Source organism: Electrophorus electricus, chromosome 3 (assembly GCF_041902795.1).
Source record: "Electrophorus electricus isolate QZ-2024a chromosome 3, ASM4190279v1, whole genome shotgun sequence".
Classification (NCBI taxonomy): domain Eukaryota; kingdom Metazoa; phylum Chordata; class Actinopteri; order Gymnotiformes; family Gymnotidae; genus Electrophorus; species Electrophorus electricus.
This window is the reverse complement of record NC_137499.1, coordinates 39907912-39935419: the sequence shown is the minus strand read 5'-3', so window position 1 is coordinate 39935419 and position 27508 is coordinate 39907912. Positions and strand designations below refer to the sequence as shown.

Sequence of the window (27508 nt, the reverse complement as noted above, 5' to 3'; positions counted from 1 at the left end):
TGGAAGCATTCATGCACTCTCTCTCTCTGTGTGTGTGTGTGTGTGTGTGTGTGTGTGTGTGTGTGTGTGTGTGTGTGTGTGTGTGTGTGTGTGTGTACGATTCACTTTTCTTCCATGATGTGATCACTGTTTTTTAAATATTTAACACAGAGTGGATACTGTACTGAAGATCTGGGATTATGGCAGGACTACAGTATGCTTACTACACACTGCATGTGCAAAAGGCCAAATATGCATCTGTTATGCACTGTCCCTCTGTTATCGCCGAAGTCCTGTTTGGGGAAAAGGTGTTTTCCAAAGTACAGCTCACATATACTTAGCATCTCTTTCAAAACAACTGACCTATTAAAACTGAAGTTACCTACTGCCAGCAACAGCAGTAAATTGTTTTTAGTGAAGGAATGATTAAAACAATCTTAGGAAAGTCATAACTTGGATGAGCTGTGGAGAGCCTACATTTCTAAACACAATACGATCAAAGTGCTGACAGTTTCTACTGAAAATAGGCCTGTTGAGTCAAGTTTATAGCAAATAATCATGAAACCTGTACAAATGCCAGTCTGAGCTGCAGCCTGAAGACTGTGATGCTCTCGGAGCACCAACATAGAATTCATCCCTTTGCTTTCATGCCTCACAATGATTCCACTTATTACACTGAAAATCCTTAGTTAGTTTGCGTTAGTATGTCATTTGTACATTATAACGTTCCTCCCAATAAAAAAAGATAATGGCTCATCACTAACAAGCTAACTGGACTGAGCAGCTTTTCCTGGCTGTTGATCAGGTTGTAAATGAGAGGGTTGTCAAAGTCCATCACTGTGGCCTGACACCAGGCATTTAACTCTGTTGTATAAAGTGACTAGTCTGCTTATCAATGCTCTGTGGCTCCCAAAGTCAGGACACCGTTGGCAAATCATTATTGTAATGAATGGTTGAATAATAATAATAATAAAACTAAATTTTTTTTTTAATAATAAAAACTTCTTTCTAAACTTTCTAGACACAAACAAAGGCACCGTTAATGCTGTTATTAAATAATATTAACATTAATTAAAATTAACATTAATACCTACTGTTTACAAAGCTCTAATGATATGAACGTCCCGGCTCTGAACACAACCATTCTATCCATCCCCTCCTAAGCTCATATCGAGGACAAATATCAATTAAAATCAGATACTTATGCATCAGTTGTACGCTGGGAAAAAAGACCGACTCTAAGACTGAAGAAAAGACCTCCAAGTGTAGTGTTTGCTCCGAGGTCTAAAAACAGCTGCGTCTGGTTATGACTTTTACTGTGCATATTGTTCCTGTAAAACGTTAGAAAATAAATCTTATCAATTCTGTCTGATTGCGCTCTATATTTTGACACGTGACGGTACACGTGATTTTTGACTTAATTGTCGTAATTGATAGGACTCTTAATAACGTTGTGTACTAAATATACACCAAGTAGTCACTACAAAAACAGAACAGGATATACCTCTAAGAAATATGTTTATTCAAATGGCGCACAACAGGAGGCTACCAGCAAGTTAAACATCTCCAGGGACCACCATATGCTTGCTCACAGCAAAATAATCTCAGCAGTCGCTTAAAAAGTTTGGGCTCTCGCGAACCTGTAGAGAGCAGCATTCGACACGAGCGAAGTTCTATACATCAGCGCGCGCCCTCACCGTAAAGAGGGCGGAGCCACTATAGTAATGCTGTTGCATTTCCCTTCAGCAACCTAACCTCGATAGTCTACATTTATTTTCAAATACTCTAAATAAATAAAAAGGAATCACCAAGTGATTTTGCCTGTTATATGCATTAGAAGACTTCCTACAGTCCTTGGAGATTGCGATATTATTTACATTTTTTCACCCCGCAACGTACAATGTAGCCCATTAAGATGAAGGACGCGCCGCAGCTCGCCCGCTCCGTAAAGGACCCTTGAGCTCCCGGGTGTCGGACTTTGGCCTTACGCGCCCGTGTCTTCGTTAGCGCTGGGTGAGTAGGACTGCGCAGATTACCGAGTCATGACCGCCGCGGTGAAACCGTAGCGTGCTATGAGCGAGGCGTGTTCAGTGACTTGACGGGGAAGTATGAGGCACTGTTTCTCAAGTGCAACTTCGACCCTCGTATAGTTGTTTTGTCTTGGAGTCCTCGTTTTTTACTGTTGCTGACAAGGAATGGTGGCAGTTTCGAAAACACTGTTACACATATCAGAACCTAGGCTAAAAGAGCTTTACACACATCTGAACATAGTCTAAAAGAGCGTTAAATACATCCAAACCTAATCTAAAAGAGCGTTAAATATATCTGAACCTAGTCTAAATCTTTGCTCCGTCGCTCATTGTCACTTCATCGTTGTGGATTTTCGTTCTATAAATCAATTTTCAATCTTCATTGTTTCTTTCTAAAGATTGTGTATATAAAATGAAACATTCAAATCACGGACAATCACCTGCTATACATTTTACGTTTAATTAAGTTTAATTAAGAAGGCTTTGTCGATGTTCAAGTGGGTGGCAACCAATTATCTATGCCATTATTAGGACATTGAAAGACAGATTGTCTTATGTTGGGAAGTTATTCCTTTTATCTGGACTATCTGAAATGCTACATTGAAGTTAAAAAGCTTAGTTAGAGGTTCGACTTTTTATCCCATGAACACAACCTAGGTTAAAAAAAACACGTTGCCGAATGAATGATAAGAATGATCACATTAATAATAAATAGTTTTAAAATAGTTTTACAACTTTTAAAGGACTCTTTCTTCTGATGTCCTATCCCGTTGGATTACGAATGTGTTTGTAGAGAATCGAATAAGAAGAGAGAAGTTGCAGCCGGCAACTGGGCTTAATTAAATCCCTGGTCCTTAAAGAATGGCGATGCAATCACCAGAGCTGCTCGCTACTGCCTGATGTCTCTGCATAGTGAGCCGATAACGCCCCACTCTGGGGTTGTTGTGGCACTGGGTGATTGAGAGAATACGGAAGGAAGAAAAACAGCGGTTACATAAGTCGATTGCGCCGATGTCCTGGTCCAAACTCGGAGTGTGCCTACGTCAGCTGCTCGCGAGAGGAGGGGCAGCGAGTACACTCCCGCGCGCTCGAGGGGCGGGGGGGGGGGGGGGGTCATGCTAGGGAAAGGCCGACCTGGACCTGTACCGCTATCAAACCATCCATTTGATCTGCTGAAGTCGCGTTTCTCAGTGGAATAGTATCACAGCACAAACAACTCGGAACCTGCTGTTTGGTTTGACTGTAGTCTACACTTTATATAGAAACAGCCACTTGGTAGAAAAAAAAGAATAATTCTAAATTCTTATATAGTGCAGAAATCCAGATTAACACAGGATCGGTTCTTGGGATTGGATTTTTTCAAGAAGAAAACGGATTAGATCAGTGCAGCAGCAGACTGCCAACAGTCCGTTAGAACGCACACTGCTTCTCACAATGAGCCTCCTGGATTTTTGATTCCAACAACGATTAAAAGAATTAAATATTGATGGATATAAAGACCCTATATAGCAAAATTTGTGATTTAGCAGAGATCGTGGGCTCTTTACTGGAATATATTTAAAGTTGCCAGTCAGTTTTTCAAGTTGGCAGTTGTATTAATATGTTTGTCTTTTGGAACTATTGGTGAGAAGTTTGCCAGGCAAGACAGGTGTAATATATTTAGATTTATTTTTTCAAAAATCTTTTACACATCATAAACATTATTGTATAAATACAGACACAAACGTTTATCTACATATATACACATTTTAATATCTATGTAGATAAAGGTTTGTGTTTATACAATGTTTATGATGTGTAATATATATATAATGTAAAAATCTGTGACTGGTGCCATTTAAAAAAAATAATAGCGTATTGAGCGTAAAATGAGTGTATTGAGTTCCGACTGCATAATTGTGTGTGTGACATAATGGACGCCCTTGATTGACAAGTGTCACACTGACCCTGTGCCCCTCCCAGAGGGCGGGGCTAGTCCCATACAGCCCATCTTGGGTGTGCGAACCTAATGAGCTTTGGCTTTTTACTGCTAATGACCTTGTTAAAAACACTAGATCTAATGGGGCTTCTCTAGAAAAATGCATGTGCTGATCATTTTCAGAATATTTAATCTTAATATGATTTTAGTTTCTGTTAATAAAATATTTCAACTAAGTGCTAATTTTTCTTACATGATCTTTGTGCTTTACTTGATAGCTTTAATGATAAAGGGGTGATCTCTTATGGAAAGAATTAAATTAAATACAATAACCAGTCTCTTGATGTCTCATAAAATGAATTACTACACAAAACGTGTCAAACAGGTAAATAGAACATCTTACAACATATGCTGACGGAGCAAATATATTTGGAGTTTCTGTGCTGAGACATCACACACAAACATACATTGCACATATGTTTTGGCCCTTAAGGGCTATGTGTGTCCAGTTCACACTTCCTTGTTGCCTTGGTGTCAAAATGGGGGAAAGGTCATCCAGGGATCTATTCATTTTGGTTCTTTTTGGTTTATATCTATTAAAGTTTCCTTTGAACTACAGGAAAATGGTAAGAGTGGTACCATTCTGATTTGCCATCAGAGATAAATAATTCCTGTTCGGAAGTTCCTGGTAATGGGTGGCCTATGGATAAGAAGAATTATGTTGAAGTGACCTGGAGTATGAGCAAGACAGATGATAATGGAAAGAAAGTCAAAGGATCAGGACATCTAGTGTTCTCCTGGTGCACACAGCCTTCATCACATTTGGGAGTTTCACCTATAGTGGGTGTGGAGGATGTGTGTTGTGAATAAATGAAATAACTGAATCAAATCACAATGCAGTCAAAACCACATTAAATGTTTACGGTGCATGCTGATGCAGTTCCTCACTTCATCTACTAGAAAACTGGACTTTCTTGTCTGTAACTGTCATACCGTCCGACCCCCTGATAGACTACACTACCCAGCAGGCTGTTCGTTGCCCGGCTAACAACTCATCCAAGCATGAATGTCCAATTGGATCATCACAAGAGTATTGAAGTCACCTGTGTTCATTTAGGATTCTGTATATAAGCCTGTCTAAAGCTACATTATGTTGCAAAGTATTGCTACCTGTGTTAATCTAAGCATACTGAGCACACATTCCTTGATTAACTTTCTGTGTATCAACTCCTAGTTTTTGTGTTTCTCATCTTTGATTTTTGCCTGCCCCTTTTGGATTTATCTTCCTGGTTTTTGAATTGGACTCTTTCTTCGTTCATGATTTGGATTCCCCCTGATTTTGTCTTTCTAGTACTGACCCTGGTTTTGAGCACCAATAAAGCTCATATTTTATATCTGCGAGCGTCTGACTTTGCCTGGCCCGTCACAGAATACTTTGCCATCATGCAGACGGTTGATTTTGAGGCTCTGAAGAAGGCTATTAACAATCAAGGACAGCTACTCAGCCAACACCAACATGTACTTGAGGGCTTCACGCAATATATGGACATAATCGCCAAACAGCAAGCAGACCAACAGACACAAATGTCTGAACTCGGGCAGTGTATGAGAGAACTCACTTCCTGGCTACAACTAATGAATACGACTCCCCAGTTCACCCCACCACTGGCCTCCTTTGCTGTGCCTCTTGGCACTCAACCAGCTGTTCCCGTGAGTAAACCTGAGAAATACGACGGCTCCCCAGACAAGTGTCGGGGTTTCCTTTTACAATGCACCTTGTATTTGAATAGAATCCCACCCTGTTCCAGCCAAGCCAAGATTGCTCTTCTTATCTCCCATCTATCGGATAAAGCACTAGTTTGGGCTACTGCTGTATTTGAGAAAGTGGAAACGAAATCCTATAAAGATTTCATCGCTCAATTTAAAGCGGTTTTCGATCACCCACATGAGGGGAGAGCCTGCAGTGAAATGCTCAACTTCACCAAGGCAACCGATCTGTAGCTGACTATGCCTGTGAATTCTGTACTGTTGCTGCTGGTAGTGGGTGGAATGATGTCTCTGCTTGTCATCTTCCATAACGGTCTTGCATGAGTTTGCTTGCCGGTATGACAAACTCAACTTGGATCATATCATTGCTCTAGCCATCTGTCTTGACCATTTCATTCAAGAACGAAGATCGCGTAGAGCCAGCAATAATCTCTGTACTTACCTCATTTCAAGAAATGGAGCAGAGCCTAGATGGGAGGATTCTGTGGAACCTATGCAATGTGATTCCTCTCGCTTGACCGAGGGGGAAAGGAGGTGCCAGTTCCAGGAGGGTCTTTGCCTGTACTGTGGTTCTTCGGGACACATTCTCAGGGAGTGTCGTCTCAAGCCCACAGAAGTCATGAACACCACACCAAACACCAAGGTAGTAAAATTTTTCCACGAAATGTATGGTAGCTAAGTCATTTTCTCTACCTGTCTATATTAGATCTCACACCCGCCCTCGATGTTTACAGTCCTAATTGACTCCAGAGCAGAGGGTAACTTCATACATGCTCGTCTGGTTCAGGAATTGGACATCCCCAAGGAGCCTTTGCCAAAACTCCTTCGCCTGGCCACTCTGGAAGAATCACCAGTAGGAAGGAGCTGGTACCATATCTCTCCAAATTACACCCATCAAACTCACAAGTGCACTCCATTCTGGTCCTAAGAGCCTCATCCTTCCCAGTTATTCTAGGTCTGCCCTGGTTACAACAACATAACCTGAGTATATCATGGCTGCGAAGGGAGATTACTCATTGGTAGTCTGAAAGTCAAAATAATTGTTTGACATTCCCCACAGTTCACCAATGTTCTACAAGCATAGCGAGCCCTGCCCACGACCAAGCCTTTCCCGTTCCTCTAGAATATTGTGATCTTGCTATAGTATTCAGTAAAAGAAGAGCCACCCTGATACTCCCTCACCATCCTTTTGATTGTTCTATTGAACTCCTGGAAGGAGCCCTGTATCCCAAGGCCTGCATCTATCCCTTCTCCCAGGAGGAGGAAAAAGCCATGAAAACATACATAGAGGAAGCTCTAAGTCGAGGCTTCATTCAGCCATCCACTTCCCCTTGCATCCGGTTTTTTCATTGTAAAGAGAAAAGATGGAAGTCTTCGTCCATGCATCGATTATCACAACCTCAACCAGATATCTAAAAAATAAGCATACCCACTTCCGCTCATCCCCGTCGCCCTGGAGGAGATGAGAGATGCCAAGTACTTCACCAAATTAGACCTCCGTAGTGCTTACAACCTTATACGCATCAAGAAAGGAGATGAGTGGAAGACCGCCTTCATTATCACTAGGGGACATTGATTACAGAGTAATGCCTTATAGTCTCAGTGTAGCTCCATCTATTTTCCAAGCCTTTATCAATGACATCCTGCGAGCATATATACGGAGATTCATGATTGCATACATAGATGATATCCTCATCTACTCACCTGATCTGGAAACCCACATACAACATGTCCGGTCTGTTTTGAAGGTTCTCCTGGACAATGGATTATATGTAAAGGGGGGAGAAATGGGAATTCCATCTGACTACTGTATCATTCTTGGGATATGTACTTGGCCATGGGGGAGTCACAATGGACGACCAAAAGATAGAGGTCATTCTCCATTGGCCCGTGCCTACCACTGTCAAGAAGCTCCAGAGCCTCCTAGGCTTCGCTAACTTCTACCGCCGGTATCATAGCTGTTCCCCTCACATCTCTTTTAAAAGGTGCTACAACTCAGCTTTGTTGGAATCAAGAGGCAGAGCAAGCCTTTCGACGATTGAAAAAAGCATTGAAAGAAGCATTTACCACTGCTTCCCTGCCTTGACATCCTGACCCATCTATTCTGTTTGTGGTAGAGCTTGACACCTCAAACATAGGTGTAGGGGCTGTATTGTCCCAGAGACATGAAGATTCGAAGCTGTACCCGGTTGCATATTTTTCTCGTAAACTGTTGCCAGCTGAACAGAATTATGGAATAGGAGAACAGGAACTATTGGCCATAAAGCTTGCATTGGAAGAATGGAGACACTAGCTAGAGGGGGCTAATCATCCATTGTTAGTTATCACTGATCATCGGAATCTGGAATATATGCACCCAACCCGATGCTTGAACCCCCACCAGGCTCGTTGGTCGTTATTTTTCTCAAGGTTTCATTTTAAGATTATGTATCGACCAGGAACCCGCAATATGAAAGCTGATGCCCTCTCTCGCATTCATCAGTGCTGAAGTCAAACCTCACACAAATAAACTATGCACTCCTGTTGCAGTCATGCACATTATCCTACTTGCTGCTAGAGTACTGTACTAAACCAACACTGTACTCTGAACTGTTGTGGCTGCTACCGGTGACTATGTTCAGTGTAGCATGTCACTGACTCCTATGCACAACTCACTTTACATATTCCCAGTGCTGTGTACTGCACTAAATAATTGCACTGTCTACTCATTTTGTATTTGTCCTGTTCTGTATTTATTATTGTTTATTTAATGTTTATTTAATGACATCTTTGCACTATATTGGACTGTTTGCACCTGTGTAGCATGTTGTCTGTTGCACTGTTGTTTTGTGTTGCACTATGGTCCTGGAGGAACATTGTCTCGTTTTTGTTGTGTACTTGTATATAGCTGAAATGACAATAAAACCTCTTTGAACTTTGAATCAAGGAGAGACGGAGGAGGAGAGGGATGCCATGGAGTCAATTCTTCCTACCTGGGTGCACCTGTTGTCTATCCAATGGGAGATGGATGAGATGATCCAACAAGTCACACAAAACAGACATCCCAAGTGGGTGCCCTACAGGGAAACGTTACGCACCTGTGACATGCCAGGACCGGCTGTTGACCTGGGCCCATTCTACGGGTCATCCGGGTGAAACACACATTCGTCAACTCTTGACTAGCTGATATTGGTAGGGAACAATGACAAACGATGTTCACAAGTATGTTTCTTCGTGTTTGATCTGCAGCCAAAGCAAGACCCCCCCCCCCCCCCCCCAGACTCTACCCACAGGAAAACTCATGCCGTTTCCCGTACCCGAAAGACCCTGGTGTCATATTGCCCTGGATTTTGTCACTGACCTCCCCTGTTCTGAAGGTAACTCTACTATTCTTACGGTAGTGGATCAATTCTCTTGAGGTGTGAGGTTCATTGCTTTTCCAAGCTTGCCAACAGCCTTCCAAACTGCAGAAGCTCTATTCGTGTTTTTGGCATCCTGGATGGCATCTTGTCTGATTGGGGACTCCCAATTCACGTCTCGTTTTTGGGCTTCCATTTTTGAGCACATAGAAGTTGCCCTTAGCCTTACATCTGGGTATCAGCCCAATGGACAACGTGAACAGACTAATCAGGAATTTAACAAATTCCTGCATTGTTTCTGTATGTACAGTCCCTCAGACTGGTCCAAGTTCCTCCCATGGAGATGGCCCAAAACTCACTCACGAGTTCCTCCACCGGCCTAACACCTTTTGAGTGTGTTCTAGGACAGCCCGCAATGGCTCCATGGACTTCGAGGACAGCCGCTATCCCCGCTGTGGACGAATGGATGCATTGTAGCGAGAAGATATGGGAGGAGACACGCCAGCGAATAAAACACACCCTACGAAAGTATAAGGAAATAGCAGACAGACACAGAGGAGTTACCCTGAGATACCGACCTGGAGACCGAGTGTGGCTCTGTGTGGGACTTACATAAGCCGGGTTTGGCCCTGAGGAACAGAGCTGGGTTCCCCGTTGTCATATACTGGATCTCAGTCTTCTTTCCGACTTCACGCGAGCTTCCCAGATAAGCCTGCACCTCGTCCTCAGGATCGCCCTTGCCGCCTTCCTGTAGGCGATTCTGGAGCCTGGGCGAGTCCTCCGTGCTGGCCGTTGGTCGCCGCGGCCAGTTCTCATGCCTCAGCTGTCCCAGACTCTTTGGGGAAGGGTACGGTCATAACGCCTGGCTCCCTGATAGTCTACACTACCAAGCAGGCTGTTCGTCACCCAGCTAACAGCTCATCCAACCATGAACATCCAGTTAGATCCTCATCAGAGTATGGAAGTCACCTGCGTTCACTTAGGATTCTGTATATAAGCCTGTCTAAAGCTACATTATGTTGCAAAGTATTGCCACCTGTGTTAATCTAAGCATACTGAGCATACATTCCTTGATTACCTTTCTGTGTATTGACTTCTAGTTTTTGTGTTTCTCATCTCTTATTTTTGCCTGCCCCTTTTGGATTTATTTGCCTGGTTTTTGTATTGTTCTTCTGGTATTTGACTTGGACTCTTTCTTCGTTCATGATTTGGATTCCCCCTGAATTTTCAAGATGGCGCCAGTGAGGTCTGCTGCCGTCACGACTGCTCCGTCCACACCTGGCACTTTTTTCGCTCTTTTCGCTCTTCCCGCTACCCCGATTTCTCCGCAGCCCTTCTTACACCACGACACGTATCTCGTACAGCAGAGACGCTCTTATTTCTCTTAATATTCATAGCACTCACCTCAAGCCGTCTCTAACCCCGGACCCAAGATGACTGACGGAGATCCTGAGGGGAAACGAAGGATGCGACGCGAGGAAAAGGCCTCGAGGGAAGTGAGCCAGCGTCAGGAACAGGCTGAGGGCTCGGGCACACCGAGCTCCCTTACCAGCGGGAACATGGACGAGTACAAGTCTGCGGCATACGGAGTGTGCAGGGCGGTGAGGGAGGCGACGCGGCGCTACGGGAGGAAACTAGAGACACAGTTCCAGCAGAGTGGCTCTAGATCCCTGTGGCAGGGACTACGGATGATCACAGACTACAGGGGCCCACCCTCTGGACTGATGAGTGCAGATGAGTCTCTGGTGAACGAGCTGAATACATTCTTTGCTCGCTTCGAGGCTACATCTAGCAGCGCTAATGCTAGCAGCGCCAATGCTAACAGTGCTAGTGCAAATAGTATCATTACCATTAGCGCAGCCAACGGTGCGCAAAGCCCACCATAGAACAGCGCCCTCTCATCAACACGGAGAGTGACATGAGGAGAGTGTTTAAAAGGGTGAATACCAGGAAGGCGGTGGGACCAGACAGTATCTGCGGGAGAGTCCTAAAAGCCTGCGCAGATCAGCTAGCCCCGGTATTCACTGACATCTTCAATCTCTCCCTGACGCTTGGTATCGTCCCGTCCAGCTTCAAGCGGTCCACCATCGTCCCCGTCCCGAAGAAACCTCGACCCTCCAGCCTCAATGACTACTGCCCTGTTGCCCTCACATCAGTCGTGATGAAGTGCTTTAAAAAAGCTAGTCAGAGACTCACATCTTCACTGCCCGCCTCCATGGACCCACTGCAGTTTGCATACCGCCACAACCGCTCCACTGATGACGGAATTGCACGTCTGCTCCACACCACACTGACCCACCTGGACAAAGGGAGGGGTAATTATGTTAAAATGCTGTTTGTCGACTACAGTTCAGCATTTAACACCATCATCCCCTCCCTACTCACTACTAAGTTGGAGGATGTAGGACTGCATACATCCCTGTGTGACTGGATCTCCAACTTCCTAACAGACAGACCACAATCAGTACGGGTGGGCAACTGTGCCTCATCCACCCTCACTCTCAGCACTGGAGCTCCTCAGGGTTGTGTCTTAAGCCCCCTGCTCTATTCACTGTACACCTATGACTGCACAGCCACTTCCAGCTCCACCATCATTGTCAAGTTTGCTGACGACACCGTTGTCATGGGCCTGATCTCGGACAACGATGAGAGGGCCTACCTGGAGGAGATTAAACAGCTGGAAAACTGGTGCCAGGAAAAGAATCTCCTCCTAAACGTCAGCGAGACAAAGGAGCTGATTGTGGATTGCAGCAAGAAGCAGGAGCGGCACTACCAACCTGTGAGGATCAATGGAACCATGGTGGAGAGAGTTGATAGTTTCAGGTACCTTGGAGTTCACATCTCGCAGGACCTGTCCTGGTGCTGCCACACCAACTCCCTGGCAAAGAAGGCTTGTCAGCATCTTTACCACCTCAGACGCCTAAGAGACTTCAGACTGCCCTCCAAGGTACTGCGGAACTTCTACACCTGCACTATCGAGAGCATCCTCATAGGGAACATCACCGTGTGGTTTGAGAACAGCACCAAGCAGGACAGACAAGCACTCCAAAGGGTGGTGCGTTCAGCAGAGCGCATCACTCATACGGAACTTCCTGACCTGCAGACCATCTACTACAAGCGGTGTCAGACCAAGACCAGGAGGATTGTGAAGGACCCCACCCATCCCAACAATAGGCTCTTCTCTCTGTTGAGGTCAGGGAAGCGCTTTTGCTGCCTGAAGACCAAGACAGAGAGACTGAAGAGTTGCTTCTTCCCACAGGCCATTCGGGCCCTGAATCAGAGCAACTGATAAAATGTGGGGACCACCACCACCATGTAGCATAACTGTAAATATGTTCAATTACCACCATGTAACATAACTGTAAATGTCATTTACAAGATGGAACTGTACATTCTGTACATTGTGTACATAACCATATACATTGTACATTGTGTATATAAACATAATATACATATATTGTACAAACATTGTTAATATATTTTGTACATATATAGAATATATATTTCTCTATGCACCCCTGTTTTCTTTTCCCTCAGTTTGGACAGAGCCCTCTCAACCATTTCACTGTGAGTTATACTGTGTATGACTATGTATGTAACAAATAAACCAAACTTGAAACTTGATTTTGTCTTTCTAGTACTGACCCTGGTTTTGAGCACCAATAAAGCTCATATATCTGCGAGCGTCTGAGTTTGCCTGGCCTGTCACAGTAACACTTTTGTTTTGTTAGTGGAATTAAGCTATAAATATTTTTATCTTCACATTTTAGATTCAGTTTTTTTTATTATTAAATTCTATTCAGTCTATGTGCAAGAGTAACTGGATCTTGTGGGCTCATAGAAGCCAGACATTGTTCATGCATGCAGTAATAATATCCACCAGTTTATGTAGCCCTCCACAAACAAATAATGTGTCCTCCAAAGTGCACATTATAGCTATATGTGTGCCAAGATTGGGAGTTAATCTCAGAATCAAGAAAATCTCTTATCTGTAGGGGGGCCACATCAATTCTGTCTTTAGTCCCTTGAGTGGTATGATTATGTAAAGAAAGCTAACTCGGCAGGATCTAATATCCAAACCTGTATTGACAGAGCCTTCAGACGCTTCTTCCTAAAGGCTGGTGTGCCTTTCGTTGTAATTGCTTTTGGAACGTATGTTTTAATTGGAGTGATGACATTCTGTTTGCAGCAGAACGTGTTTTCAAGGCTGTTGGGATGAAAGTGAGGATGTTTTTTGACTTTGCAGATTGCTTTGTTCCTATTGATTAGCACTTCTTTTAGACACAAGTGGATCAATACCACAGTTAGTCACAAAACAGGTGTCCTGAGCTGAGAGGTCTGGCAGAAATAACAGTGTCCATTATAATTACTGACTGTAATTACCAGAACTGGCATATTTCAACACATACATCAATGGGCCCAGCAACTGGTGATACCTGTTTATTTACTGATAAGCACTGGGTATAACTTCTGTAAGTCATCCTGGTTAAGAGCCTCTGCTAAATGCTGCAGATGAAAGGATATATCTGGTCTTGCTGCTCTTTATGTATGGAGTATTCAAGAGAAGGTGTACAGGTTTGGGCATACTGCTGAGTGTACTGCCTTACTTAAGACCTTTTATAGTTGGCATGTGACCAGCACAAATATCATAATATAATAATTAATATAAAAATAACTGTGCATGCCTACAAATCCACAAGCACCAAACATACTGTGTAAGTACTGTGTGTGTTGCCTCAGTCAAGATATAGTTTTCAACTTTCAACCAGGTAGTAGTAATGGATATTTTCCAAGAGATAATACACCAGCATGAAATTAATTCACCTAATATGGACATCAGGGAAAAGCAGACCTGAGAAAAAACCAAGAACCATATTATATATAAAATGTTTGTTTTTTAAAAAATATATATTTCCCAAGCACATTTAAATGTAAGTGCCATTACATGCATGTGGCATTCTGCTTAAAGAGACAGAGGACATGCTTCTGTGGGTAGAGCCAAGTCATAGACTCAACTGCCAAGAGTGTGACATGGTCCAAAAAATAGACTTCTAAATGTTTTTGTCTATGTCTGAATGTTTTTAACCTTAAGATCCAGGGCACAGTGAGGCCAAGTTGAAAAAAAAAAAAAAACCCTAAGTCTTTGTATGAGAACCATGTGTCTGACAAAGTAAGTCTGTTTTCTGTAGCCTTCATATTGCATTTTGCATGAACATTCTACTTTTCTCCAGAAATTTGCAAAGTGTGAGTGGTTTCATAAAGCAGTTGTTCAGTTAAAAAAAATACATCTATTCTACACATTTCTTTCCTTTATTGTATATACGTGGTGTCCAGATATTGTTTTAATTTTGTGCTTGGGCTAACAAATTAACCCACCGAGGATAGTTGTTCTTATTGTTGTAATTTAAATATAGTGTGTTTAGAGTATTATGTATTCTACTTTTATCTCTACAGTATTACACTAATGCATGATAAATCTCTGAGGATTAAAGGAAAAAATTACTAAAATAAAATGCAATTCAAGCTGCTAACATTTTTGGGCCATTAGTATACTATTTCCTGATTGGCTGTGTTCCATCATGAGCTGCCAAAATATCTTTAGTGCACCTTAGCATAGTTTCTACAAGTTTCTGAAAGATCCAAAAGATATTCCCTTAATTGATGTTTTGGTGATGTCATCAGCCCACTAAGCCTGAAAGAGCCGATTCCCAAATGCAGCTGACAGAATAAAGCCACTGTAGGGGTCATGCAGGGTCATGTAGGTCTTTCCTGTTCTTGTGGTGCATGCCACAAATGCATTCACCTGTTTGTGGAGAACCAAGGTCATAAACCAGTCCATTAGAGGGCTCTAAGAAGTCTACATCTCTCATCTTTATTTCCAAATAATAATAATCTCAGTTTTATCTATATTCAGATGCAGGGCATTTTTGCACCTCCATTTTGTACTATAATTCTGTGGTAAGATATTTAAAGATACATAGTTTTTTTGGCCAAAGGGGAAGCATGAACCCCGGGGTACACCACAGGTCATAGTCTCAGATATGCTTGTCTATTTCATTGAAGTAGTTTCTGCCATAGGACCCAAACTACTTTTAAGACTTCACGTGAAAGTCCAACCTCATTCTCAAGTCGAAGGATATTTTATGATCAGTAGTGTCAAAGGTGAACTGAGGTCAAGTAGTAAAACAGGTATTTTTCCAGAATTTGTAATCTGTAAATGTCATTCAAATTTTTTTATAAAGAGTTATCTTGGTGCTGTGGTTCAGCCAGAAGCCTGATTGACAATTGCCAAAATAGCTGTATAAGATTTAAAAAATAGTTTATATTTATCTATCACTGATGGATCTATGTCTTATTTTTTCATGATGGGTTTAACCACTGCAGGTTTAATGCATTTTGAAAGAGTGTGACATGAAAAAAAAAAAGTAGCGGTAAGGAGACGGACGCAAGTGTGGAGAAGAGTGAGATTTAATATAGGCAAATCCAAAATCAGTCACTGTAGTAGTCCAGGGTCACAGAGCCAACACAGAGAGCACAAGAATACATAACAAAACAAAAACACGCAGGCAAACAGGGGAATCAGGCTATAGCAAAAGACGCTCGGAAACCTCTGGGCTAAGAAACACGAGGGCTAGGATATACGGAGTACAAACCAACATTCAGTACAACCAAACACAATGAACCTAACACACGCATTCAAATAAACAGATAAACGCAATGAAGTACACAATGAACAGCCAAGACCAAAGCCACAAGGCAGGGTTTAAATACATGAACTAAACAAAGTAGAAACGAGGGACAGGTGTGGAAAATCAAATTAGGGGTGGAGAAAACGAAACTATGGAATGGAACTAAAATACACACGACGGAAAACATGGAACACGGAAGCTGGTAGGGACTAATCGTGACAAACATTTATTATATATCTGTTGTAATATATTTGTTGCTATAGAATTAAGAACATTAAAAAAACCTTTTAAAATATTATCTTAAAATAATCTACTATAGGCAAATAAATTGAGGTCTCACTGTTTCCATTAAGGAAATTAATACTTAATATTAATTAATAATTAATACCACTGAACTGGAACATTTTGACCATATTATATCGATATAGTGATACTGAGGAGACAGCTGTATTGCTGGACATAGAATCACTATTGGCCAAGCTGTTGTTATGTATTTTAGTGTTGAAAAAAGAAGCAAACTTATTATATATTTCAGTTAATATCTTTATTTAGCCTGTTGATGGGGGCAAACAGAATTGGGTTGTTGTTAATATTATTGTTGATGATGTTGGAGGATAATTGTCTCATGTTGCACGTTAGGGTGTATCTTTGCAGACTCCTTTGTGAATCCAAAATTAGTTTTTTTGCCATCTGCATTCTGCTTTTCTACACTCTGTCCTCCATGGTGGTCTCCATGGCGGTATTTCTCCAAGGTGCTTATATCAAATGATTTTAACTTTAACAGATGCAATCACATACATGACACTGATCATTTTTGAGTTTAACTTGTCCAGTAGAGTATCAAATGAAGCAGATTGGTTGGAAGTAAAGGTACATTTTGTGCATAACAAGAGAAAAACAAAGAGGTGTTATCTTGGTATCTAGAGAAGTTTCTGTACTGTGATTAGAGCAAACACCCGACTGAAAAGACTCAAAGAGGTTATTAGAATACATGTGTACCTGTAGTTGTGAAGCTACTGCCTTTCCTAATATCTTAGCAACAAAGGACAGATTAGAGACTGCCAAATTCAGTAGTATCAAGGGTAACAGTTGCAGTTTACTGTGTTGGAGACAGAAGCAGAAATGACAGGAAGGCAATATTGAAGAAGTGATGTGGGGCTGGATCTAAAAAGCAAGGTAATGTATTAGAGTCTGTGTTAGACGTTCATGCATATATACACGATCAGTGAGAGGAAAACTGGAAGGAAGCAGCTTGAATACTGTCTGTGCGTGCTGATGGAGTGTAAACAGTGGAGTGAGATTGCAGTTGTTTGTAAATATTGTCAATTGTGATTTGAAGGAATTGAAGACAATCTTCACAAACTAGTGAAAAACTAGACAGTATTGAAGATGGGGCCTGGACAAATTTGCTGATTGCTTTGAAGAGGGTATTTATTGTGTTTATTGTTTCCATCATGAATGTTGATACAGAGAGGCTGATTGGGAGGCATTAGGAATGTCTTGGTATTACTTTATATGGTTATTGAAGGCAAAGAGGTGAACTGTGAGGCCAGTTGTCTTATACAGGTGATTGTCTTATACAGGTTGTCTTATACAGGTGATTGTCTTATACAGGTGATTGTCTTATACAGGTTGTCTTATACAGGTGATTGTCTTATACAGGTTGTCTTATACAGGTGATTGAGATGTCTTAGCCCTGGGGAGGCATGGATACAGGGAACAGCTCTGATTATCTGTGGAGCAAATATAGCCAAGTTGTCTGAGATATGAGTATTAAAATCGGAAGCTCTGTGGTCAATGTATAATTTGCCAATAAGGATCATTTTTATTTCATCCTTACAAGTTTGTATCAGCCAATTATTACAACCGATCATTTTTTTTCTGGGTCTTTAAGTTTCCAGCCATAGGCTTTCTTCTACCTGTATTATTTTAAGACAAAATATGGCACTTAATGTTCGAGAAAGGAATGAATTATTCCCCTTCGTGTTAACTGCAACATATGCATCACAGAATACCCTTTGTAGTTGTGATTCCCGTGGTGCTTCGTTTCATTCTGTTCCTATGGCAATGTTTCCACGAGGTTCTGTTCCTATGGCAATGTTTCCACGAGGTTCTGTTCCTATGGCAATGTTTCCACGAGGTTCTGTTTCAGTTTCTTTCATCTGCTTGTCTCTTATCTTGTGTACCCCTGCCATGTATTAAATGTTTCATTTGTCTTGATTTGTCCAAGTATTTATATCTCATTCTCCTCTGTCGCTTTCTCCTTGTGTATTTTTGCTGGTTCTCCTGACTTCATATCATCATTATTATATTATCATATTCATATTATCTGCTTCCCTTTGTTCTTTGTCTGTCTGTTTTTTGTATGATGCTATCTGGACACATTTCATTGACTACCTGTACTTTGAACACAAACCGTATTAAGGCTTCTGAATAAAAACTAATAAAATAAACGTTACTCATCTCTGCAAACGTGTCCTGCTTACCCATCACTATGTAACAGAATAAGCACCACATGCCATGTTATAAACATCTCTGTGCTGTCAGGCTGTAGTTCATTATCTTCATGTTTTACTTTGTGCCTTTTATCTGGTTTTATGTGATCCGGTTTTGCTTCCCAGAGTTCTAAGCTCTTGGACCGTGTAATTGATATTGATTATGGATTTGCCTAAAATAAACGTCGCTCCACAAATGCGTTCTGCCTCACCTTATAGTATGAGCAGTATGTATACAATAATTGTCATGTCGATTTACCTGTGACATGGCTATGCAAAATATTTAGAGTTTAACATGTCTTTCACAGCACTTCATATACAGATTATTTTAAAATACATAAAAGTAAAATGATTAGTTATTAATATCAGTATCACCTAAAACAAGGCACTAATTGTCAGTCATCATACTGGCCCAAGAAATTCAATATTGGTGCACCACTAATTATAATTGCAGTGTCTCCATTTCCTAATGTAATGTTAAGTGAGCTGAGGCAGAATGCAAATGCTGAGATGGATGCCTTTTCCAGGATCATATTACCAGGGGAAGTAAAACAAAACAGGAATACAAAACTGGTAACAAAAACAGAGAAAAAAGATACAAAAACAACAGACAATGAACTAAACAGGCAAACACTAAAATGAACGTGAAACTAATAAATGCAGAGAACAGGAACAGGCTAACTGAAACAAGGTAAAATAAAGGCAAAGAACAGACTAACAGAATTGGCTAGAGGAAAAAAAAAACAACAGGAAAACGGGCTAACGGGTAACAAGGTACATGCTACAAAATACTAAGAACATGAAATAGAATACAGGGAACTTGCCAACTGGTTGCAACTGGCCAACAAAGTGATACAGAGATGACGGTGTAATGGCCCGAGCGCTGCAGGGCGTGGAGCAGGCCGCACACTTAACATAAACGGCGACCATGAATACACATATAACTATCTTAAACAACGTGAACATTTACAAAGGCTACATGAACAATGACCAACAATGATGCACACACCAACAGGGGGTTTAAATACATACAGACACACAGAACACTAAACCATGTGCAGGTGTGTGCTATCAAGGAGGGCGTGGTTACAAACAAGACAGTGTGAATCCCACTGCTCCTGCTGGGCCGTACCACATGACCAGTGGCAAGAGGAGCGTTCTGTGACAGACGGAAGTGAAACGGGGATACAGATTGTATTACAGAGGCTTAGTATAAAGACAAGCGACAAAACAGGGGACACACAGGACTTAAATATGCAAACTAACAAGACAAAGGTGAGGCCAGTTATGGGTGAAGAACAAAACCAGGAACTGAACAATTACAGAGGAACACATGATAGCGAAGGGAATCACCATGCTAGTGGAGGGGAATAGTGACACATGAACTTTGTTGGTTCATGCACTTATATTTTGTCATGTGCAGTTCAGTTGTCTTGTCAGTGCTATAAATTAGCATGCCTGCGAATAACTGCATTGTCCTACAGCAATCTCAACATGCTTGTGTTTACATCTTACTGGAGAAGTTATTTGGAAAGGTTATTAATTATTATTATTATTATTATTTATTACTATTATTATTAGTGGTAAAAATAATATAATATTATTATTATTATTACTATTATTACATATTTTATTGATTAATAATAATAATATATTTTGGCCACAATAAAAGTCTTGTTATTTTCAAATATAACTGGTAAATCCATCTTGTGTTGTTTTAAACTGTCTACATTCTGCATAATTCTGCATAACTGATTAATGTGTCATGCAGGCTGGACATGTCCCATGTTGGCTTTTCAAGATAGCCATTTTTAAGCCACCTGCTGCTCTCCCTTTCTGCAAAGCCCAGTTGATGTCATTTGGAAACATAATGGTTTTTGAACCTTGTTGGTACTCGGTTCAACAGCACAGTCATACAAAATGGAAGAAAAAGCTGTTAATGGCTAAGAGAGCCTTTATAACCATACAAACCCAATAAAACAGAACATTTTGATGTTAGGTACTAAATCTGATGTTTAATGTTATGATGTTATAATGGCCTAGAGCCAGCATATCTCAGATTATAGCACATTTAGAGATCTGATGGGGCTATCACGAACACCTCACTCATGCAGAGGCAGGCTTACTGCTTATCCCTAAGATTGCTAAATGGTATGAATTAAGGAGCAGTGGAAAGTGCTGTAAAATCATATTCTTCCATATCTTATAGTCTGAAATATTATAGAGAATATTAGTTACGCAACCTCTTTATGGGTTTTTAAATCCAGCCAAAAAATAAAAGCTTATACTTAAGTTACTCTCAAACTTTTAGTTTTTTCCCCCTGAGATGGCATTGTCTCGGGTGTGCTCTTACTTGTTTAATGTTGTTAGTTGTTTTGTCAAATGCACATTCTGTCAGTTCCTATGACTGAGAGATGTTTTGTGTCCTCGCCTGCATGATCAATGGCTCTGTTGGCAGGATAAATCTACAAAATAGCTCTTTTTCACCTCCATTGTTGCTGCCAGCCCCCTTGGAAGTTTTTCGTTTCCATTGCTGTGAACGGTTTTTAAGTCGATGAGAACAGCAGTAGAGGAAGGAGGGAGTACTCTTATTCAGCTGTGGTAAGATGACATGGACACAGTCTCATGTGTTGTTCACCGGAGAAGCGGAATGTGTGGTTGCAGCCGGTTTTTCAGCTCTACCACCTTCTGCCCATATTGAGAGAAAAAAAAACTTAATTAGGTCCAGTCTGGTGAATTTAAATAATTTAAGTAGAATACTCGGCCTCTTGCCCACTAAAATGGAACACTGCTCAGCTGCTACGATGGATTTAATCAAGCTCAGATCTTTGTTAAATATCTTTGTTACTTTGTGGGACTTTGTATCCTTAAACAGCTTGGATTGTTTTTTGTGTTTACTGGGGACTTGGCTTAAGCCTTGTGAGAACTGGCACCAAAATGAATTATGCCCGCAGATCTATTCTTGTTTAACCATCCAAGGTCGTGGAGGAGAATTGAATGCTATTTTTAAGGGTTGTTACTGTTGTTTGTCTGTTTCTCTTGGGGAAATTTCAAGTTTGAAAGATTATCTTTTAAAGTTCTTGGCAATCATCTAGTATTTTGTGCTGTAATTTACCTTCCTCCTAAGTTACAGTGTTGCTTTATATCAGAATGATTTTCTTACTTCTCTCGTACCTTATTAGGATAAAGCCCCAGTAGACGTTGATTTTAATATTCATGTTGACAGTGTCTCTGATGGATTTGGTTTCCAGTTTTTGAGCAATATGGAATCATTTCTGAATGAAGCTGACCTTGACCCTATATGGCACTATATATGAGTGTTTCCTATGTGAAACACTTTGGAAATATGGAACAAAAATGCTGCTTGTCGTTTGTCTTTAGCTGTGAGTGTATTTCTCTTGATGTCCAGACAGATAAGCAGTTCTGTGTACTAAGGGTTAAAGTGAGCTGTGAGAGTAGTAGGGTCAGTGTGAGGGTACAGGTTTAGAGCTGTAGCCTAGCAGAACGCATTTCAGCTGCACCTCACCACTTTCTGGAATGCGCTGTAGGCCTGGTAAGATGGAACATCTCAGGTGCTACATTCTAGACTGTGACTTGATAGAACATTTCTAGTAAAATAAAATGTCCTTTGTTCACTGTCCTTTATTCACTAGTAGACTTCTGCTTTGGTGTTCAGCTAGCCTGCATTCTTTGACTGAGTTTTATAGTCAAAATCATTTATAGGTTTGTCCGTATATATATTTACGTGATTATGATGTCCAGTTGAAAACAGGTTTGACGTTTTTTAAGTTTTACAAAGGAAAACACGATCTGTACTGTCGCAGTCTGTGTCCTGATCGCCCAGGGGAAGACCTCCGATATGGTAATATTTATGTATGTAATAACATATTTAACATGAAATAGGTATAAATTTGGAGAGCAACAGTCAGCATATGAGCACCATTTAAGATATAATTCATACATGTTTTCTTAAGCAGACAAATGAGAGTACAGATTTAATTCTCAATGTTTTCCCCCATCTCTTAGACAAGTGTACACAAGTGAACAAGAACATCTTGCTATTGGATTTGTGTTGGATTTGAAATATTTGACACACTACATCAGCAGCTAGATGGAGCTGGCCATGTTCCACAGAATCTGGTGTCTCCGAACTCAGCAGTTTTATTTTTTTTGGCTGGCCTGTGTGTTCAGTGTTCTCAAAACAGGAACTTAAATCTGACTTGCACTTTTATTAGACTTCTGTACAGAGATCTGTACAGTGTAGCTGGTGGGCTGTGATCCTGTACTTCCCACAATGCACTGGAAACACTGTTTTGGCCAACACTGGCACTTTAAGGGCTGAATTTATCATTACATTTTTGGAAGCAAGGCTTTGATAGCAAAACTAAACACATTTCCAGCTAAATCTTTTGATCACTGATTCAGAGCCAACAGTTCGTGAGGATGATGTAATACTCAATGCAAAGTTATGGTTCAAATGTTTAGCAAGTGAGCACATTAGCTAGCTGGTGAGTTAGCTACCTAAGAACTGGCTCGCTTCTGCTCCTGCCTATTTCACAAGGCTATGTGTAGCACATTTTCATGAATTAACTGTATTACATTGCACACACATGCCATTTGAACTATGCACTCAGAATTCAGTGATATTAAAGTGGAACCATTAAACAACAATCAGTTGTTTGTTATATTCACAAACAACTGTTATATTATTCTCAGCACAACGTGCGATTCTCTACTGTATCAATTATGAACTCTGTCCATGCAATCTAATGTATTGTGTACCTAGCAACAGATTATTGAAATTTGACAGTTTATGTAGATGTAGTTTATGCAGATTTAGATGTTAGAAATGATGCAATAATCCAATAAGTGGAAACCTGGTCTTGATGTGCCTGGATTTGTTTACAAGCAGATGTCAAGCTTTCCCACTTGTACTCAGTCAACGTTTGTCATATCATGGTAACCAGGGGCAACAGCTATCGGCTGTATCGGACATCAGCCTGAGTTGCTTATGAGATCTGCATGAAATGGGTGCAAATGGGCTTGAGATGGCCATGAGATATGCATAAGATGGGCAGGGATTGGTGTGAGATTAGTGTGAAATCGGCAAGTGTTTTTCTGGTACCAAATATGGAGAGACCTTATTAAGCCTGTGTGAGAAACTAAATGTACTTAGTGGTCCATTATACACAGCTAGATAGGCTAGACCTAATGGTATAAAACATGTTACTAATACAAACCCATTAGACGTAATGGTATAGAACCTGTTATTATTACAAACCCTGAGCAAATTTCATCAGAGGCACAGACCAAAAGGGTTAAAAATCAAAAGCAGACAGAGACAAAAAAACAAAACAGGTAGCACACAAAAGACTGGAAAAGTATCATAAAGTATCATAAATGCCCAAAGTGAAAAGAGAGGGTTTTAGGCCAGGGAAATGACTGCTGATAGTTCAGAGGTAAGTCTAATAGGTAGACTCACCTCTGAACTAGTCTTGGAAATGGTTGGTGTCCAGGTTGCTGAATGAGGGTATACCTGACACTGAAAAACTGTCAAATGGCTAGACCAAACCAGAAACCAGTGTTAAGTGTGCAGCAGCAAACAAGAATCACTTTCTTGCTATAAGCCAAATGTATAATTAGCAGGAAACTACAGCAAAGTTTTATCACATCAAATTTAGTTACCTATCTAGTTTACACTAGGTGATTATCACTGTGTTAGCTATCTTCTAGATAAAGTAAATTAATTAACCTGGTTAACAATTTGTCTTGTCTTACAAGCAATATTATCGAATATTGCGATAATTTTAAATTGTTGACAATATAATGCAAATGATTGTGTCACATATCAAGACCACTTTTTTGATTGACTTTTTTAATAACTTTGCCTTTATTTAATTATTCTACTGTAAATCGTTAACTACTGGGCAACTATACATGAATCGAAATATGTTTTCCCCTTCAGTTTTGTTTTATGCCAGAATTAAGATTTGCTATCTTTAGAATTCTACATGACTCAAAGTGAGATGCAGCAGCTCACTTAGCTAGAAGAAAGCACCTTGTCCCACTATAATGTCTTTTGTATTATTGCCCATAAGATCCACCTCTTGTTTCTTTAACCCTCAGATCATCCTGTAGATGTTAGCATTATTCTAACATGAAATTAAAATTAACATTTAAAAAGATTCCTTACATCACTCTCAACAAAATAATGTTTACCTTAAAAATGATTTCATTAACAGGGAATTTGAGTTGGTATGCTTTCATCCATTAATTTTTCATTATTATTTCATTAAGTACCCCCCCCCCCAAAAAAAAAAGAATGTGTCCTAATAAAGGATACAATCTAAATGAATCTTTGTAGTAACAACAGTCCTTTATCCTCTTCCATCATTCCAGTGTGTTTTTCCTACTGTCACCTTTACCACCAGGTGTCAAAAGGTGCTAATATTTTTGATTGATGTGTGTCTTCTGAAATAGGGGCGGGGACACAGGCCTCTCTGAACCTCCCAACTCCTCAATGCAGAGGCAGCAGGAAAGGGTGGGGCCAACATCTGTCTCGCATGATTGGCTGCTGGATGCAACTAAGGTGAATGGAACACACACCGAAAGACCAGAACAATAACCTGCGAGAGGAAGATGACACAAGGTGAACTTGGACCCCCACCACACAAACTCTGTGTGTGTGTGTGTGTGTGTGTGTGTGTGTGTTTGTGTTTGCGTGCGTGCTGTTTTTTAACCTGTTGTGTGCATCAAATTACCTCACTTCATATTCTTAGTACCACCATACACTCAGATATAAACGTTTAGGATTTAATAAATACTCTTTAGATGTTTCCCAGATGGAATTAATATACTCTGTACTTAATATAAATGATTTGGTTTCAGATAATAAAATACATGTTACACATAGATGATGGTAGTGGTAAGGGTCTTGCCCCAGGACGCATTTTGCTATAACATAGAGTACTGGCCCAGGCAGGTGGGTGAACCCCAGTCCCCCATGGGAGCGGTGGTGTTGTTACCCTCCACACTATATCAATCACAAGTATTAATCACCACACCCTACTAGTTCTATTTCACGTCATCCATCGTTTTGAACAAAGTGCCTCTGTGTGTGCCTACATGAATGTCTGTTGTCCACATGCTTAAGCCTGTACTATAAGCAGTTGTGCTTGCCATAGGACTAAGCACTGTGCATCCCCAACACAGGGGGCGGAGTCTGCTCTGTGTCCCAAACATAGGGGGCGGAGTCTGCTCCATGTGTCCCAAACATGGAGCTTTATTTCAATTCTTTATTGCACTACAGAGCTGTCAAACAGCCGCAGGAAGGCTCTGAGAACAGCATTGAGAACAGTGCCACCATGTGGGCATAATGTTATAATTTCGTTTTCAGCAAATTCATATGCAATTCACGGGTCACAAGGTGTAGGTTTGTAAATGAAAATATCATTGCTTAGAAACCTTTAAACCGTTTAAGCTTCATAATTTTAAAACATGCTCTCCCCCCCCCCTTCTGTTCCCAGTTGGCCCAATGTTGTGAACAGAAAACGGAAGAAGAGTCCCTGCTCTCTGAAGCACATGTCTGGTAAGGATGCCTGGCTTATGTGTTGAGTCATCTAACATTTAAAAGCTCCTCTCAGATGTGCAGTGCAGTGCTATGGGCAGACCGGGGGATGGCCAGAGTGATCTGGAAAGGCTGCTGTGCTTCCGCTCGGCTGTCAGGAACATCATGAGTGAGACTTTGCAGTCAGCATGTGCAGATGTCTGGAGTAATACACATATTATTGTTTCTTAAATGATAATATGCAGTTTTATCGACAGTCCCACTCAGAAGCCCTAATTCAGATATTGTAAGATCTCTGCTTCAGACTGATCAGACCAAGACAGCTTATGGTCATCAACACTTTGGTCACACTTTTAGTATTCTGTTTGGCATAATTGCTAAATCTGGCTAAGCTGATGAAGGAAACCTACAACAGAACTTTGTTGTGCTACTCTCTCTAAAAAATCCAGTTACTTACAGGGGAAACTCGAGCAACAAGAGGCAGCGTTTCAGAGCCCAACCGCAAAACACCAGCCACATGGTTTATCAGAGCATGGAATAATGATTAAAAACAAGGGGGCCTGAGTGGCTCTTAAGTGGGCAGGAGGACAGGTGTTATGATTAGCCCTGATTATCCTGGAACTGCTCTCTGCCTCCCTCTGGTGGCTTTATGGAGCCTAGCAGCTGGCCCAGCCCTGGTTCCCAGTCCTTACAGTAAATGATATAAAACGCTCATGGAAAGGGTTTATTTTGAAAGGGGTCCTGGTGAATGGGAGAAAGTGTTTGTCTTCCCCTACTGTGGGGGTGTGTCTCTGTGCGTTGAGATTTAACTCAGCCTGCGCCAGTGGTTGTGGGTGAGAAACTTAGAAGGTTCTGTGCCCTATGTGTGTGCGAGTGTGTGTGCTTGCTCTGCTGTAAGTCCCCCTCCTCCTGTGCTGTGCATCTCTCTTCTAGGGTACATCCCCAGCTACCTGGACAAGGATGAGGTGTGTGTGGTGTGCGGAGACCGCGCGACGGGCTACCACTACCGCTGCATCACCTGCGAGGGATGTAAGGTGTGTTCCAGCTCCTCATAGAAGCAACACATCAGATCTTACACACACTTTCAAGCAGCTGCTGACTCTGTCTCCCTTCAGGGCTTTTTCAGACGCACCATCCAGAAGAGCCTCCATCCATCCTACTCCTGCAAGTTCCACCACTGCTGCATCATTGACAAGGTCACCCGCAACCAGTGCCAACTGTGCCGCTTCAGGAAGTGCCTGGCCGCGGGCATGGCCATGGACCGTAAGTACGCCCCTGCACCGCCCCGCGTCCTCACACTGCTACTCCCCAGGCATGTGGACAAGGTGTCTTCTGCTGTGCTGTTACAGTGTAGGAGCAGCACATTCACCCCAAATGTTCACCCCGAAAGTTAACCCGCAACGCAGAAGAGCCTCGTGTTTTGCACGAGCACTCATGTGACATTCCTGTCGTTTGTGTTTTTTGGGGGGTTTTTTTGGCTAGTGGTGCTGGATGACTCGAAGCGTGTCGCCAAGAGGCGACTGATCGAGGAGAACCGGGAGCGGAGGAGGAAGGAGGACTTGATGAAGACGCTCCAGAACCGGCCTGAGCCCACGTGCTTGGAGTGGAAGCTTATCCACACAGTGACAGAGGCGCATCGCCACACCAGCGCTCAGCTCTCGCACTGGAAACAGAAGCGCAAGTTCATGGTAAGACACCTGTAGTGGTCGGCCACGCACCAAGGCC

The 27508-nt window shown here is 41.5% G+C and overlaps 1 protein-coding gene across 2 annotated transcripts in view; it reads left to right on the top strand.

Annotated features, from left to right (window-relative positions):
* The first annotated feature begins 1618 nt into the window (after positions 1–1618).
* Positions 1619–27508, top strand: part of LOC113588782 (thyroid hormone receptor alpha-B-like) — a 31885-nt gene continuing 5995 nt past the window's right edge. Inside the window, exons 1-6 of one of the 2 annotated variants that reach the window (XM_027028129.3) lie at positions 1619–1992; positions 24697–24865; positions 25743–25804; positions 26717–26817; positions 26899–27046; positions 27266–27471. In XM_027028129.3, coding sequence (XP_026883930.1) covers positions 24810–24865; positions 25743–25804; positions 26717–26817; positions 26899–27046; positions 27266–27471 — 573 coding nt within the window. In that variant the 5' untranslated portion in view covers positions 1619–1992; positions 24697–24809. Of the gene's footprint in view, positions 1993–8937; positions 9051–24696; positions 24866–25742; positions 25805–26716; positions 26818–26898; positions 27047–27265; positions 27472–27508 lie in introns of those variants that run through there. The other variant, XM_081711574.1, reaches the window with a different exon arrangement.